Genomic DNA, 13,657 nt, shown 5'->3' with positions numbered 1-13,657 from the left:
CTCAGTAGCATCTGGAATAAGTGTCCATAATCCTTAATTCGTAATAGGTAGTTTCGCGCACGAACTACAAACGTTGCCGATGTAGTTTAGCAACCGGATTTAAAGGAGGAAGGAACATGGATCCGTCAACCTTTTTTGGTACCTACACCATTGTTGCTCTATATTGTGAAAGTATTGCTTCCGTGTTCCACACATATCATATTCATTGACTTGGATTTTTTTCTCTATATTTACAGGTTAGCCTGCTTATGCAGTTTCGAGCAAGTATTGCTTCCTATCCGGTTTTGTATACACCCTACACAGGGCAATTAAGCAAGCAGAGTTGTTTCGATACTGTGCTAAAGTGATATAATACAGTTGGCAACTTTGGGAATTAACGCAATTTAAGTGACTATAACACAGTGCTCTTTCATAATGCAACTCATCGAGCTCGGGCAAATATAATCCGAAAATAGTAGAAAGGATAAGAATAAGTTCCGAGTTTGTGTAGATGCTTCAACTTAATCGCTGCCATGAATTCGAAGGGACTAAGGGGTCATTAGATGGCCTTGCGTTGCTTACGTAGACATGATTCGCCGCTCGCATAATACACTAAATAACAGGAATTGAAAAGTACAAATGGCTTTCGGTGTGGTTTGAACGCAGTGCAAATTAATAATAGCTGAGTCCGGTGCATCCAATATTGACCAGTGAAAAACATCTGTACGAATAATTCTGGTAATGCTCGTCAATGCGGGGTTATTTGGCAATCGGTTTTTAAGGATGAGAAATGTTCTGTGGCTGGAACCATTTTGCTTATTTATCGCAACTTACCGGAGTTCAACTTATTCAACTATCAACCTTTTGTGCGTAGCACCGCAAGCCTTATAACTCTTTTGGTTGCTTCGACAATTTATGTAGGTACGCCGTTGTAGACCAGTTATAGCAACTATTAGGAGTAGATCCTTAGTAATGGCGATGTCTAATTCAAGCCTCATATCGATATTTTGTCTCTCTTTTTTCTCGCAAAATATTCAACAAAAATGTTATACCGTAACAAATTGGCTCTTCTCAATACGTACTTTTAAGAAGCGTACTTAGTAAAGAGCCGCATGTAGGTATGTCGTATCTAAAATAAGTTTCTCCTTTATTATATTATGATTTTTAATTACAAACCCCTCTATGGCAAACGATGGCCCCTGCGCAGATCAAGGGCGCGCTGAGCATTAATGGCTCGACAGATATCGACGACACTCGATGATGTTAAATAGTCCATAGCTATAATGTTTGTTGAAGTGCGGTATTCTTGATTTTTTCTCCACCACAACATTACCTAGGAATAAAAACATAAGTGTTATATAAGAGCCGTGTAGCCGAGAAAACTGACATAAACATGCAAATTATACATCTACTGGGGGATTCATTTAGTTCTCAGCTGCTCGTGCATACCACGCATGGTACGTTGTGCGCCTATTACTGTCTATGGATATATTGCCTATCGCAAACAATTGCACATATCCTGGGATAAATATACGATATAGTGTGTTTGCTTGTACGTTGGCAAATGTGGTTGACACAACAATGGAACAAATAAGTTAAAAGGCGGATAGAGTTCACAATATTCCGGTGCGCTTTTCTTGCATCTAAAGCACAAAACACTCCTGAGGTTTATTTCATTTACATATTCAAATGAAGGGAGACTTCAAATACACTTGGGATATTTTTCGCGTCAATTTATAACCATGAGTTCCGTTGTACGCCGCAAAAATGGAAATATATTATAGAAGAAAAGACAATATAATATTATAAAGGGACGACACAAATCCAAATACACGAAACAATGAAACTTTTGTGTGTAAACGAACTTCATAGTAGCTCAATGAAGCCTTGTGGTGGCTACTCGTAAGTAGTCCACCAGACACTGGCTACTTACTTTCATATTGTTTAGATGTGAAAGTGCCCGTACACCGCCCTGATACTGATCAAAAATAATATTCAACGCACCTGTAACACCATGAAATATTTCCTCGTATAAGTGCTCTTCTCGCAAGAAGTGAGACTGGGAAAATAGTATCCGAACGAATCTAGATTGAACGAAGCCTCAGTTCCAAAAAATGCTAAATTAATATTCTAGAATACCTTTGAATAGCAGTGATATTCGTAATAATAATCATTTAAAGAAACAAATTATAGACTATTTTAAACAGATCTTAATTACCGGCAGCTTCTTGAAAGCTCGCCACCTACCCTGAGGAGTCAGTTGCGCCATGGCCGAATAAAGCCTGTTGCCTTCGCTTTGCTGATTCTGCATCTGCCTTAAGCGATCTTTCAGCACCTGAATGTATGATAAGTGTAGAACATCAAAGCAATAATCCTATTATTATTAACATTGTTATTATTGTCCTTTTCATTTGTTAACCGGTGAATAGGATACCCTTGAGATCAAACTGAAGGCTAAGACGGTAAAATTCTATTCCTTAACGATACACACGTGTATTTACGCCATTTAGCCCGGATGCTGAAATATCCCTTGGCTATAGCTAACATAATTGAAACTATTCTATGTTCGACACTAGGATTATGTTCTACCGTACTAAAGGTTAGTGTTAGATCATTTGCCTTTGGTCATAAATGATGATTCTCTTTATTTACTACACATCAATTATGAGTCTGTCGCCAAGCTAGTTCAGCTATATACGAGGCGGTGTTCACTTATAGGCTAGTCTAATTATTTAACGACGTTATTTACTTAGGATTGACTTTTGTCAACACGTTGTTAGTTATATAACGTTTAGCATGAACATGTGCGTTTCTCCCCTGGCAGTCACACTCGCAACAATATTATAATCTCTGGCTCCAAAGGCGCCAGAACATTCTACACAGGTTCTATGCCGAAAATCTTATTTGCCTTACAACTTCAAGAATCAATGCGAAATATGCTTAGAAATAACTAATGACAGAATACTGCACCTAAAAATAAACTCCCTACACAAATGGTAAAAGGAATTGACTTTATATGTGTCAGACGGTATTTATAATGGTGCGGTTCGAGAGCTATGTCACTGTTTCAGTCATCAAAAAAAAAATACGTACATATCTATGCATGCTTAACTATGCATAGACGATGATTACCTGTAGATTGTCGGTGTTTGCCCACGCGTGGTACACGCCAGGTAGGAATCTACGCGCGAGGTTGTCATCCTGTGAGAATGTGACCACAGCTCTTTGATTTAATGCAACTGTCTCGGACAACGTGATCATATGGGGACGATACTGCAAAATGTAAGGTCCTGTTCGTGGCACAAAATAAATGGACAAGGCTTAGCGTCTGGATTCAATGTTGTATGTAAGGTTAACTGCAATTACAATTCTAGATTTATGGGCTGAGCACCATTTTTTGAACACTTTATTACAAACAGCGTCCGATTATCCAAACAAATTCGATTATCGAATGCATACCAAGATGTTTCTCGACAAAATCTCCCAGTGACGTATAATCCGCTGACGTTTTGAAGCCCCATGGGAATTCGTGGAAGTCGATGAAGATCACCTATAAGTATGAATGATTGAACTTTCATAGTCTCTAAGGCCTTCATATACGCGCGCCTTGCCAAATGGCATCAAGAGCCCGCTTGCATAAATGCTCAAGACAGTTTTTTCATATAGCTTTAGTTTTTTAATACCACCTTAAATAAAGCAAGTTTCTAATTGAATCACGTCCATAATTATCTAAAATTTCTTAATTCTCTATTTTCCTTACCTCACGTTTATGTTCGTCAAGGAATTTCTTAACATCGTGAAGTACGCTTTGCAATCTGTTGTCCGTTCGGATGGCCGAGTGAAACACCCAGAACGTTTTTGTGTCTAAGAAATAAAGTGCATGACGATTAATATGGATGAAATTTGCACTATTGGCGTGTCGACAGATACACTGTATCAACTACTTCTGTGGAATTGTAAAAGAGGCAAAACATGCTGTGTCATCTGCTATTTCGTTCTTGACAATTATGTTTGCAAACGATAAGACCCGTAAACGTTGAATGCGTCGTTCATCATCTCATACACAAAACACTCCAACCTTTAAGACATCATCAGCCACATACAATCTCAGATGCATAATCAGTAAGTAAAAGCTTCAAGCGGAAAGTTTAGCAATTTTTAACCAGAGCATCTTTGACTGCTTCTTCTGGTACTCACTATTTGTACTGACTAATCCTGGCCGAATATCGAGAAAACGGCTTCCATATACGAGTTGTGAGTAAATGTCCTCCTCTTGGCAATCGCGATACCTGAACAGATATCAGTTGCTATACTAACTACAGTTATATACTCGAACAACATAAATGTTTGTCTACGTAGTATTTAGTTTGCTAGTGATATTTGCAAGACTTAATAATTATATATCATAAGCACATTCATAAACGAATGAAAAATATATACAAACTGTAATACTAGATTCAGAAAATGTGAGAAATAAACTAATAAGATGTTTTTCTATTGACGGCTAATAATCGCTGGTTCGAACTCCGGTGTAAAGCATATCTTGCAAATTCTCCTTACAAAAAGAGAATTCTATTAACAACATTTGCGAACCATGTGATGAAAGATTCTTCATGAGGCTCGTACACCTTGTAGGCGCCAGCGTTGTGCGATCCTGGTATTGCAAGGTAATTTAGCGTAAGGTTTCCTGAAAACGTGAACCACACTATAGCACTAAATTTGTTTACATGTAGAATTTAAGATTAGCAGGAATCAAAACAGCAATCAAAATAATCTTTGTGTAAATTGGTAGCCTGAAAAAGGCAAAATCTACTGATTAGAGCTCTGCTATGCGTACATGTTTGACGGTCCCCTTGATAAAATAAATATTCCAGCTGCATCGGTAATTGTTAATAGTATGAAGGCTAGTCAAACGCCGTTCGAGTTGCCATTTTTTATCGCATAAAAGTTTTTGTGTTAGCGTTTATCTGTATTAACTTACAGACGCTCTGATGAACTCGTTCGCCTACATGTAGTTAATTGGGATCAGAAGATTGGTGTTAGCAAAACGGCTTTTTGTATGATCCTTCAAGCTGAAACATTTTGATAACTGCCTGTGGCGCGGTCAGACCAATTTCAAATTTATAATGGGTGTAATAATTAAGAAAGAACAGAAAAGTTGTATAAAAATAACCGAGTCTCATCTGAAAAATCGAACTCGTTATACTGCTGTTCTGAGTCCCAACGCCCTTCATACACCATGATTACTAGAATAGTTTGATCTCCTCATATTATGCCAAAATAATTATTCTTGACGGAAAGCTAAACAATGCAGGGCATCGTTAGCACACGCTTGTATTGTGCGTACGTCAGCGTACACCGCACTAGAGGTACGAGTATGTTTTACTGACATGCTAATATGTATAATGCAATTTTTGTTCCCTATGCTTCAGCTTGAACTTCAACACAACTGTTTAGCAGTCATTTTCATAAATTCTTTTCTACAATCGCATGTAATGATTTAATAACAACTCCGAATAAAACAGTACTGTTCTACGTAGACACGTTTGCTTGAGACTTGTTTACAAATGTCAGAATCCAGTGAATTTAAATTCTGGGCTAACAATAGGCCAAAAGTGCCAAGAAGCGCAAAGGCTGCAACACAGCGCAAGAAATCGGAAAACAGGCTAACTACTGGAACTCATCTGGGCTAACCAGCTGGCGATAAATACTCTCCTCTAGAAAACAACTTCTAATAGTCGTATTAATACTTCCGGATTACCAGAAGTGACGTTTTAGATCAATTCTTGAACTTTTTTTTTTATTTAATGTCTGTTACAAATCTTCTGGGTAACTAAAATCTGTTTCTCCATTATTACGTGCTTGCGGTCTTGTTTCAAAAAATAAATTTAAAAAGCTTTTTACTCTCAAAAGACTATACGGGCGAATGCACGCCCAGTAGGGGAAGCCGCTACATATGTTCTACTCTGTTTTGAGCACTCTGTATACAGAGAATATTTTTGAGGTATTGTATAGCACTGTAATTTCGGAGTAAGAGAACGACGTTAAGTCTCGATAGTTATCGATCTATGAATAATGAAAGGCGATCGTTTCTAATAGGAAAAAGCATTAGGAACGAGCATTCGACGTCTATCCACGTTAGGCCACTGTAGGCCATAAACGTGAACGAAGTACATATTATGAGAGAAAGATGCGTGAAATAATTATAACCATGAAGATGAATCCCAAAGTGAATAGTAAATATGCCCATATATCCGATTACTGTATTCAGGAGCCTGGAAAAGCTTATATACAGCCGCAGCTTTTTCAGTACAGGAAGGGTCCATGGTGCCCTAGTAAACAGAAAACCGAAGTATCGTAGTTAAAAGCCGAGCTCTTTACAAGCCACAGCTGACGCGGCCCATAAAGTGGACAGTCTAAAGATTTAGAAAGTTAGTCAAAAAGCAAATTTAGCACTGAGTATTTCCCAATCAGTAACGTGCATCGGCCCCTTTATTCACTAATTACAATAATATCTGAGTTAAACGTCGAAAATCTTGTTATAAATACGATCCTAGTGTATTTAAAGAATAGGGCTCACAAAGTAAATGGTAAGGCTTATTTTCTTGTTTCAACAGCTGCTGGATGCTGCCAGATTCATGATATGCTATACGGAAAAGCATTCGCGCATCGCTGTCCATTTTCGAACCCTGAATACAACAAAAATTAGATCAAAAACTCACCAGCGGCAGGTTCTTGATCAACAAGCTGCCCCATCCAGTCTGGATAAACTCGCAAACAGCTCTCAGCGACAATCGTGGATCTCCATTCCAAACGAATGAAATATCCGATGCAGTCGGTTGGTACAATTTGAGCACTAAAATTACTCTTTAAACCAAGCAATACGGTAAGGTGTTAATCTTGGTATAATTTACCAGTGTAGTAATAAATAACTCTTCAGGTCAGGAAGCTATACGATTCATTCAGATTTCTAATTTCCCAGTGCTTAACTTGTAGAGATGATCTCTATAGACATCTTATACCTGGACATTTCCTTTGCTGTGTCGATAGATAAGAACTATCAATACTACCCAAAGATATATGAGCTTGGTGGTAAATCAAAGTAAAAAGCAGACTTAATCATACAGGCGAAAAATCACACAGTACATTTAATAATTCCTTTTTATGCTACTATTTTTATTAGGGCTTCTATTCTAGTTCGCCTGCAAATTGCGAGATTGTTAATGATTTAATCTTTACGCGTAGATCGTGTCTTATACGTTCTACAATCAGAATGACACGAAATGCCGTTATCTTACCGGTGGTATGACGTATCCCGTAAAGATTCGTCCTTCAGTAGGGTCTTCGTCATCCTCAAGTTCATCGTGAATGTTTATTCGTTTTAAGATCGATCTGAATTCCCAATCGCGCGCAAGTACCAAGCATCCATCAGTGACCTTTAGTATTAGCCATAGGTAAACATTACAATAAACGGAAGCAATCTAATGAGCTCCATATTGAAATAAACTGAAGCACATTTTGTGTTACAAGCAGATAATTAGAATAACAAAAACATAAAACAGTCCTTGATTATTAATGATGTGTTAGGGAGGATCTACAATTGCGCTACGACGGTCTAACTTACAGGTGTGGTAGTTTTAGTCTTACGTTTTAGGATTTAGAATGTGACGCAAACGCGCAAAAGCGCATCAAGAGTATAGGCTGAGTAATTTCCATCTTGGCGAAGTTATAGTTCCACTAGAAATCTTTTGCCGTGCTTCGCAGGACAGCGCACGTCCCTTTCTAGACTTGGCAATTCGTCACTGTATTAGAATGGTATTAAGCACAACCAACATCAGCAGAATACTAAGTTTAACAGCGAAAGGTTTTTAGGCACTAACTTTCATATGAGAGAGACTTTATAAAGACAGGTATTATAACTATAAATTCTAAAAAATACACACATTTTATTATTGTAATAAAGTGAAGAGTTTTTCTTTTGTAGCCAAGTGGACGACCCAATTAGGGTCATCCACCCCTATGTATGTATGCAGGTAACGTTGCGTACTTACAAAATACTTCATTATCAAAAATTTTATTTCAGCCTTTCGGTTATCAGTATCTTCTGCATACCCTGACACACCAATAGGGGCATCAGTCACCGTAGAACTCAGATAGACAGCACATACATACTCTGCAGCGATTTAGATTGTACTACACTGGTATGACCTTTTTTTCGGAGAAGCAGATTTCTCCGCCAAATAACTGCGTATGCTATCATCTGCTTCATACTCTGTCGACTTGACAACTTGCTGGTTTCTAAACAAATAACTGTAAGGGACAGATATCAAAGATATAAACCATTGCTAAAGCTTCAAGTTAGACTTGACGATAATTTAATTCTTAATGTGTTGACACACACTTACAAGGGACGTATTGAGCCCGCTGAAATGAACAGCCACTTCTCGAATATGGGTATTATGCTGTCGACGAGGAAGTCCTGGCGATATGGCGACAAATAACGATACCGGCCTCTGCACAGTGCAGCTGGCTCGGTAAATGGACGCCAGTTGAAAGACTGCAAACACTACCAGTAGGTGAAATCATGATCAAACAGTGCCGATTGTGAACATTTGTCGTGTATTCCCTAACAGACGCTACGACAAGGTTACATTGATACTTACGTGACCAACCTTCTGTTGATGGTCGAATCTATCTTTTTTTTTTTTTACCTACCGTGGAAAAGTTTTCGGCGCATCTAATCCATCCAACCGGAACTTGTTAGTTGTCTCCGACATCAGTAAGCTTTTTTTCTCTATTCTCTCATGACGTTTCAAACATTCGCATAAAGACGTACTTGTATGCTTCGCACGGAGATTTCAACGCTAGCTATCAATGGCTGTACCACTCCTTTTTATAGTAGAATTTCAGATTTTTTACATAAAGCCTTTTGCGATCGGAGTGACGCCGGATTAATTTTAATCACCTGATAGCAAAACGGTATACTTTCACACGGTTGAGTGGGTTTTAAGGGAAGGCAGACGGTCAGTCGCGTAGCTTTGTGTGTAATTTTTCTTAAGTTTTGTATGAGTTTCGGGGTTCTACGTTTTCAGGTGTACGGTAGCAAAAGTAAATGTAATTACTACTGTATTCCTGGATGGCTCAAGCCTAATCGACACCGGGCATAATTAAATCGACAGGCACTCCTTATGAGAGGTCGATTAATTATCAATAATGCGGTAGTTCAATGGTCTGTCTCTAAGGCCAGCAATGATTTGATTTTGACGATAAAGTTGGAGCTAAAGATGAAAAAAAAACCTAGCTAAGCTTATTTTATTGCTAAGAAAAACTGACATGAAAAATCCAGTAAAATCAATCAAATTTGATATTGAACACCTTTATATGGTGAACACATACGCAGAAATAGACTAAAATACAGATTATGCTTTAATGTAGGCAACTGTGACTTTATATGGGGCATTGTGTCGTCTACTATCAATGGCGCTTTGTCACCTCATGAGGATCTAATTAGATGAAACATTAATATTGTAAAATAAGAAACGAATAGCATTTTCGACATTTTTAATTTACTGACACGTCCGTAAAAATTGGCGCGGATAATTCTTGTAAATATAAGAATATATAACACTAACAAAATGCCAGGGGTGCTCGTATTACCGCTAATGGAACATAAAAGCATAGCAAATCCTACTTATCTGTTTTACTCGAAAAGTACCTGCAGAAGGTCACACAATGTGGAAAAATTTATATTTATATGTATATATATATATATATATATATATATATATATTATGTTATACAAAAGCGCACTTAACTAAAGTTGAACATTTTCTGGGCTTACTGATAGTTAAAGAATAGATCTAAAGACACATCAAACTTACACTAAAACACAAATAGCACGGATCAATGTGGTACAGAACGCCTGGTTTAAATTTATGAAATTCAACCCATGTGAAGCTTTTTCAGTTAACGTCTCTAGAGTTACTTATAAACGCACATCCTCAAACGCATTTATCAGCCTTTGGAAACATGTGTGAGGATGCTAACCTCCTAACTACCATGCTGGCCTTCAAATTACGCTAAACATTTAATTATTAAAATGCAGACAAATTCATTTGATGCATGAACAGCGTCTGTTCCAAGCTATTCAGTGTCTTCTTTATCGAAAATAGAAAAAAATTTCAAATAAGATAGGTTACCCCTTATGATTCGTAACATTCAATGCGTATTTCTACGAACGTGTTTTCATAACAAATTGTTTTATTAAATATATTGTATTAAAAAAAATGTATTATCGAAATTTAATCGGGAACATTGTTTTAAAAATGGGAAAATGAAAAAGAAGGAACCTGTTTTTGCGTCTTTTCTCTACAGTAGCCGCGAGGTAGCACAGCGTAAGTCATATCAATTAAAAAAAACTAAATAAGACAATGAACAAAAAAAATTAGGAGTTGATTTTAATTAACTAGACTAAAGGAAATTAAAACGACAAATGTCTAAGAACTTGGTGTCGCACCCAAAAACATTAACTTTCAAGTATTACTTCGCCACTTACCGTAATGTAATAATGCCATTGCTTACAGCCGATGATTTCTTTGTTTTCTTCAAAGAGAGGTCCAACTGTTACATGCAAAGATCAGTCCATCAGTTTACACACAGCACTACTTTTTTCAATGTACAATACAGTTGTACTTCAGGGTTGCATGACGCACATCTGTACAAATCCGTTATGTCTGAACACGGTCCCACAGCGTACGATTTCACAAGCCTCCGACCCCACCATTGAGTGACCGCTTAGTCAGCAAAGAACAAAGCAGATAGTATCGTTGTTACTGAGAAATCGGTTCCCCTTCTGATCGCCGCCCGCAATCGGTTATGTAATAAGATACACGATTTTCGCGAGCTGCACAGCTCCGATCAAACAATTTTACGTAAGATTGACTAGATCTTATTATTATTAGCATTATTATTATAGTTCGGCTACAAGTATAGCACTGGCAAAACAACTTACTGGTTGCGTAGTTCTTTAGAACTAGTCGTGTTGACGTTGTCTGTCTACAAGAACCGAACAATGTGAAACCACATTTTTTTGGCATTATCATTCCGGCTCTTTATATACTTATATCCTACGAAGCACGTACTTTCGGCCTCCTACGGAGTCGTGTCGGGGAAGTCAAGCTTTAAATCTACCTAAAATAGGTAGATGATTTGTTTGCTATATCAGTAGTTGTAGTAACTGCTAACGCCTTAATCGTTTGTCCTGCACTATAGGTACAGGGAGCTGGGGTAGTGAACAAAAGCTTGCTGGCCAAATAACAACAGAATTCAATTTTTTCAGTGCAGTTTCCGCCAACGATCTGTGGCAGTAGAGTAAGAAACATAGGTTAGTCAAGCTAACTTTATATTACGTTCAATGCTTGGCGGCCACTGTCTGAAAGCTAAGCATAATCTGACTTCGCGGACGGTAATACGACCATCACTCTGATCTCGCTGATAGACTAACAATAGTGAATAAGAGTCGTAAATAAACTACAACAATCGAGATCTATCCAGTTAGCAATAGCACTAATGCAGTGGTAGCAGTAATCAGTGGTGCGTGATCGAGTAAATCTGAAGGAAATTCGTGAGGTAAAGAGAGAATCGCCGCAGGATCGGACTGAATCAATTCACAGCGTACGTTCGAAACATTGCTGCGGCCCGTGTCAACGAGGGCAGTACAGAGGAACACTGACCGATGTAGTATACTACCTGTCTAATCCCTGTCGTAAGACAATTGACAAGATATCTACGACAGGTGGCCATAGGCAAGGGGATCCATATTACATAAGGTGGTAAGCTGTCGACAGCAAGTGAACAAAGCAACTAAATGGAGCGACAATGCTGCGATAAACGAACGCTCTTTTGCACGAAGGGTCTGCGGAGCACGCGTCGAAATCAGTGCATAAAAAGGGTCCTTGCTTCGCAGTGACACCAACGGCACTGTTAATCATAAACGAATGGGTTACTTTTATGTAAACGTGTCGACTGGGTTCACTTGCGTTTTGTCGGGGAACAGTTTCAAACGCATTTGGAGCGGATAACATTACAGAACTTCGAAACGTTAGTGTTCAGTTTCTATCTATGCGTATCTAGCTATTGTTTGCGTTTTATAGATGGATCCACAGATGTTAATTATTTGAGAATAATCGCCGATGAGTAACTTTTCATTTAGACCGTCAGACAGTCAAAACCGTTAGAAACAACACAAGCTTGCATATTCATCTGCTGACAAAAAGCTTGGAAACATCCATCTTCAACATAAAATTCAAGAAGTTAGCAATTGCAAATAGTGAAGAACTCTAAATAAGAGACAGAAATAGTACAGTATCGCTTTCGTGGGAACATTTTTCTATACTATAATACATTACAGAATATTATCCAAATATCGATGTTATCATTTTCCATTTCTGAAAAATTTGAAATCAACGTAGTTGTCCTAAGTTATATAAACTGACACAATGTTTTAAAAGCAATGAACATGTTTAGTAAACTATGACATATTGAAACACTGTTTCATATTTCTCTCAGAACACCATCCTTCTATATATCCATACGTATATGTCTGAAATTCTTAGCATAGCGTCAATATATATCATACATCTAAAGTTTTACCAACACGAATTGATGAAGATACTGACAGTAAATAAATTCACTGATATAAATTCACTTAGATTCGTTTCGTGACGATCTGGCGTTCTCCGTTTCAGTCAGTTTTTGACTTTTGAGCACCGCGATGTTGAGGGCCGACGACGCGTGGCGCAAGTAACGCAAGGCAAAAGGCACACAAACCGACCGTGTGACGTAGGTTACCCGGAGGCTACATCTCAGTACGTAGGCGAAGAGCGCTGGACGTTTGGAAACAAAATGACGGTCAGTGGGTGTCTGTGAAGCATGTGAAAGATAACTGCGTGAGGTGCGCTCAACGGCAGTCACTGTGCCTAGGAGGTAATAGGATAAGTTGAATGAAATTTTTGTTTTACTATACTACATACAGAAAAATCTTTGTTTAGTTAAAAGCAGATCAGTTTAATTGGTGTCTGCTTGTACAAACGGAGATATCTTAGTAACCCGAACACCATATGGATCACTATGAAAGTATAGCAATGAATGCATTTCATTGCAAGCAGTCAGGTAGACTTATCCTTCGAAGTCTTTCGTTCTCCTAATGGAAGATACGATAGGAAGACGACGAATGGGGCCTATGATATTTCTCCCTTACCATAGTAGATATGTATATCAAATGTTGCCAAAAGCTAGAAATTAACGTAAAGCGGAAATCCTTAGAACGATTCGCCGTACAATAAATGGAATGGGAAGACACAACAGGAGTATAGATGATATTGTCAACCTGATATCTAGCAACGCGCCTTGTATTAATAATATATCGCAGATTTTGGCCTGAGGATCACAAACTACAAAAAGAGAATGTACTCAAAATGATACGAAGTCTTCGGTGAGAAACGAGTAATATTACGTGGCATTATTCGTTGTATTAAAAGATAGCGTTGTTTACTATGAGTTATGCATCTCTGGTACATACGAATCATCTTTTTTTCTATTGAATGGAATACACCACAGACGATATCAATAATACCTATTTGTATCCAGTTTGCTATTTAAGTAAATTAGAGAAAACGGT

General features: G+C 38.0%; 1 protein-coding gene across 2 annotated transcripts; it reads right to left on the bottom strand.

Moving 5' to 3' along the window:
* Nucleotides 1–1,094: 1,094 nt before the first annotated feature.
* Nucleotides 1,095–12,790, bottom strand: LOC111271178 (uncharacterized). Of its 2 annotated transcripts, none has more exons than XM_022851803.2 (14): nt 12,657–12,790; nt 10,991–11,034; nt 10,535–10,772; nt 8,385–8,545; nt 7,278–7,415; nt 6,702–6,846; nt 4,573–4,666; nt 4,177–4,268; nt 3,740–3,843; nt 3,439–3,529; nt 3,112–3,269; nt 2,227–2,314; nt 1,913–1,983; nt 1,095–1,312 (listed from the first exon to the last, which is right to left on the bottom strand). In XM_022851803.2, the coding sequence occupies exons 3-14, from the start codon at nt 10,551–10,553 to the stop codon at nt 1,160–1,162; spliced, it is 1,314 nt and encodes a 437-aa protein (XP_022707538.1). In that variant the 5' UTR covers nt 10,554–10,772; nt 10,991–11,034; nt 12,657–12,790; the 3' UTR covers nt 1,095–1,159. The 2 variants fall into 2 exon arrangements, with proteins under 2 accessions (XP_022707538.1, XP_022707539.1); XM_022851804.2 differs by having other exon boundaries at nt 10,991–11,030; nt 12,657–12,768.
* Between the last annotated feature and the right edge of the window lie 867 nt (nt 12,791–13,657).

This window comes from Varroa jacobsoni, unplaced genomic scaffold (assembly GCF_002532875.2).
Source record: "Varroa jacobsoni isolate VJ856 unplaced genomic scaffold, vjacob_1.0 contig00413, whole genome shotgun sequence".
Taxonomy (NCBI): Eukaryota; Metazoa; Arthropoda; class Arachnida; order Mesostigmata; family Varroidae; genus Varroa; species Varroa jacobsoni.
This window is presented reverse-complemented; position numbering and strand designations above follow the sequence as displayed.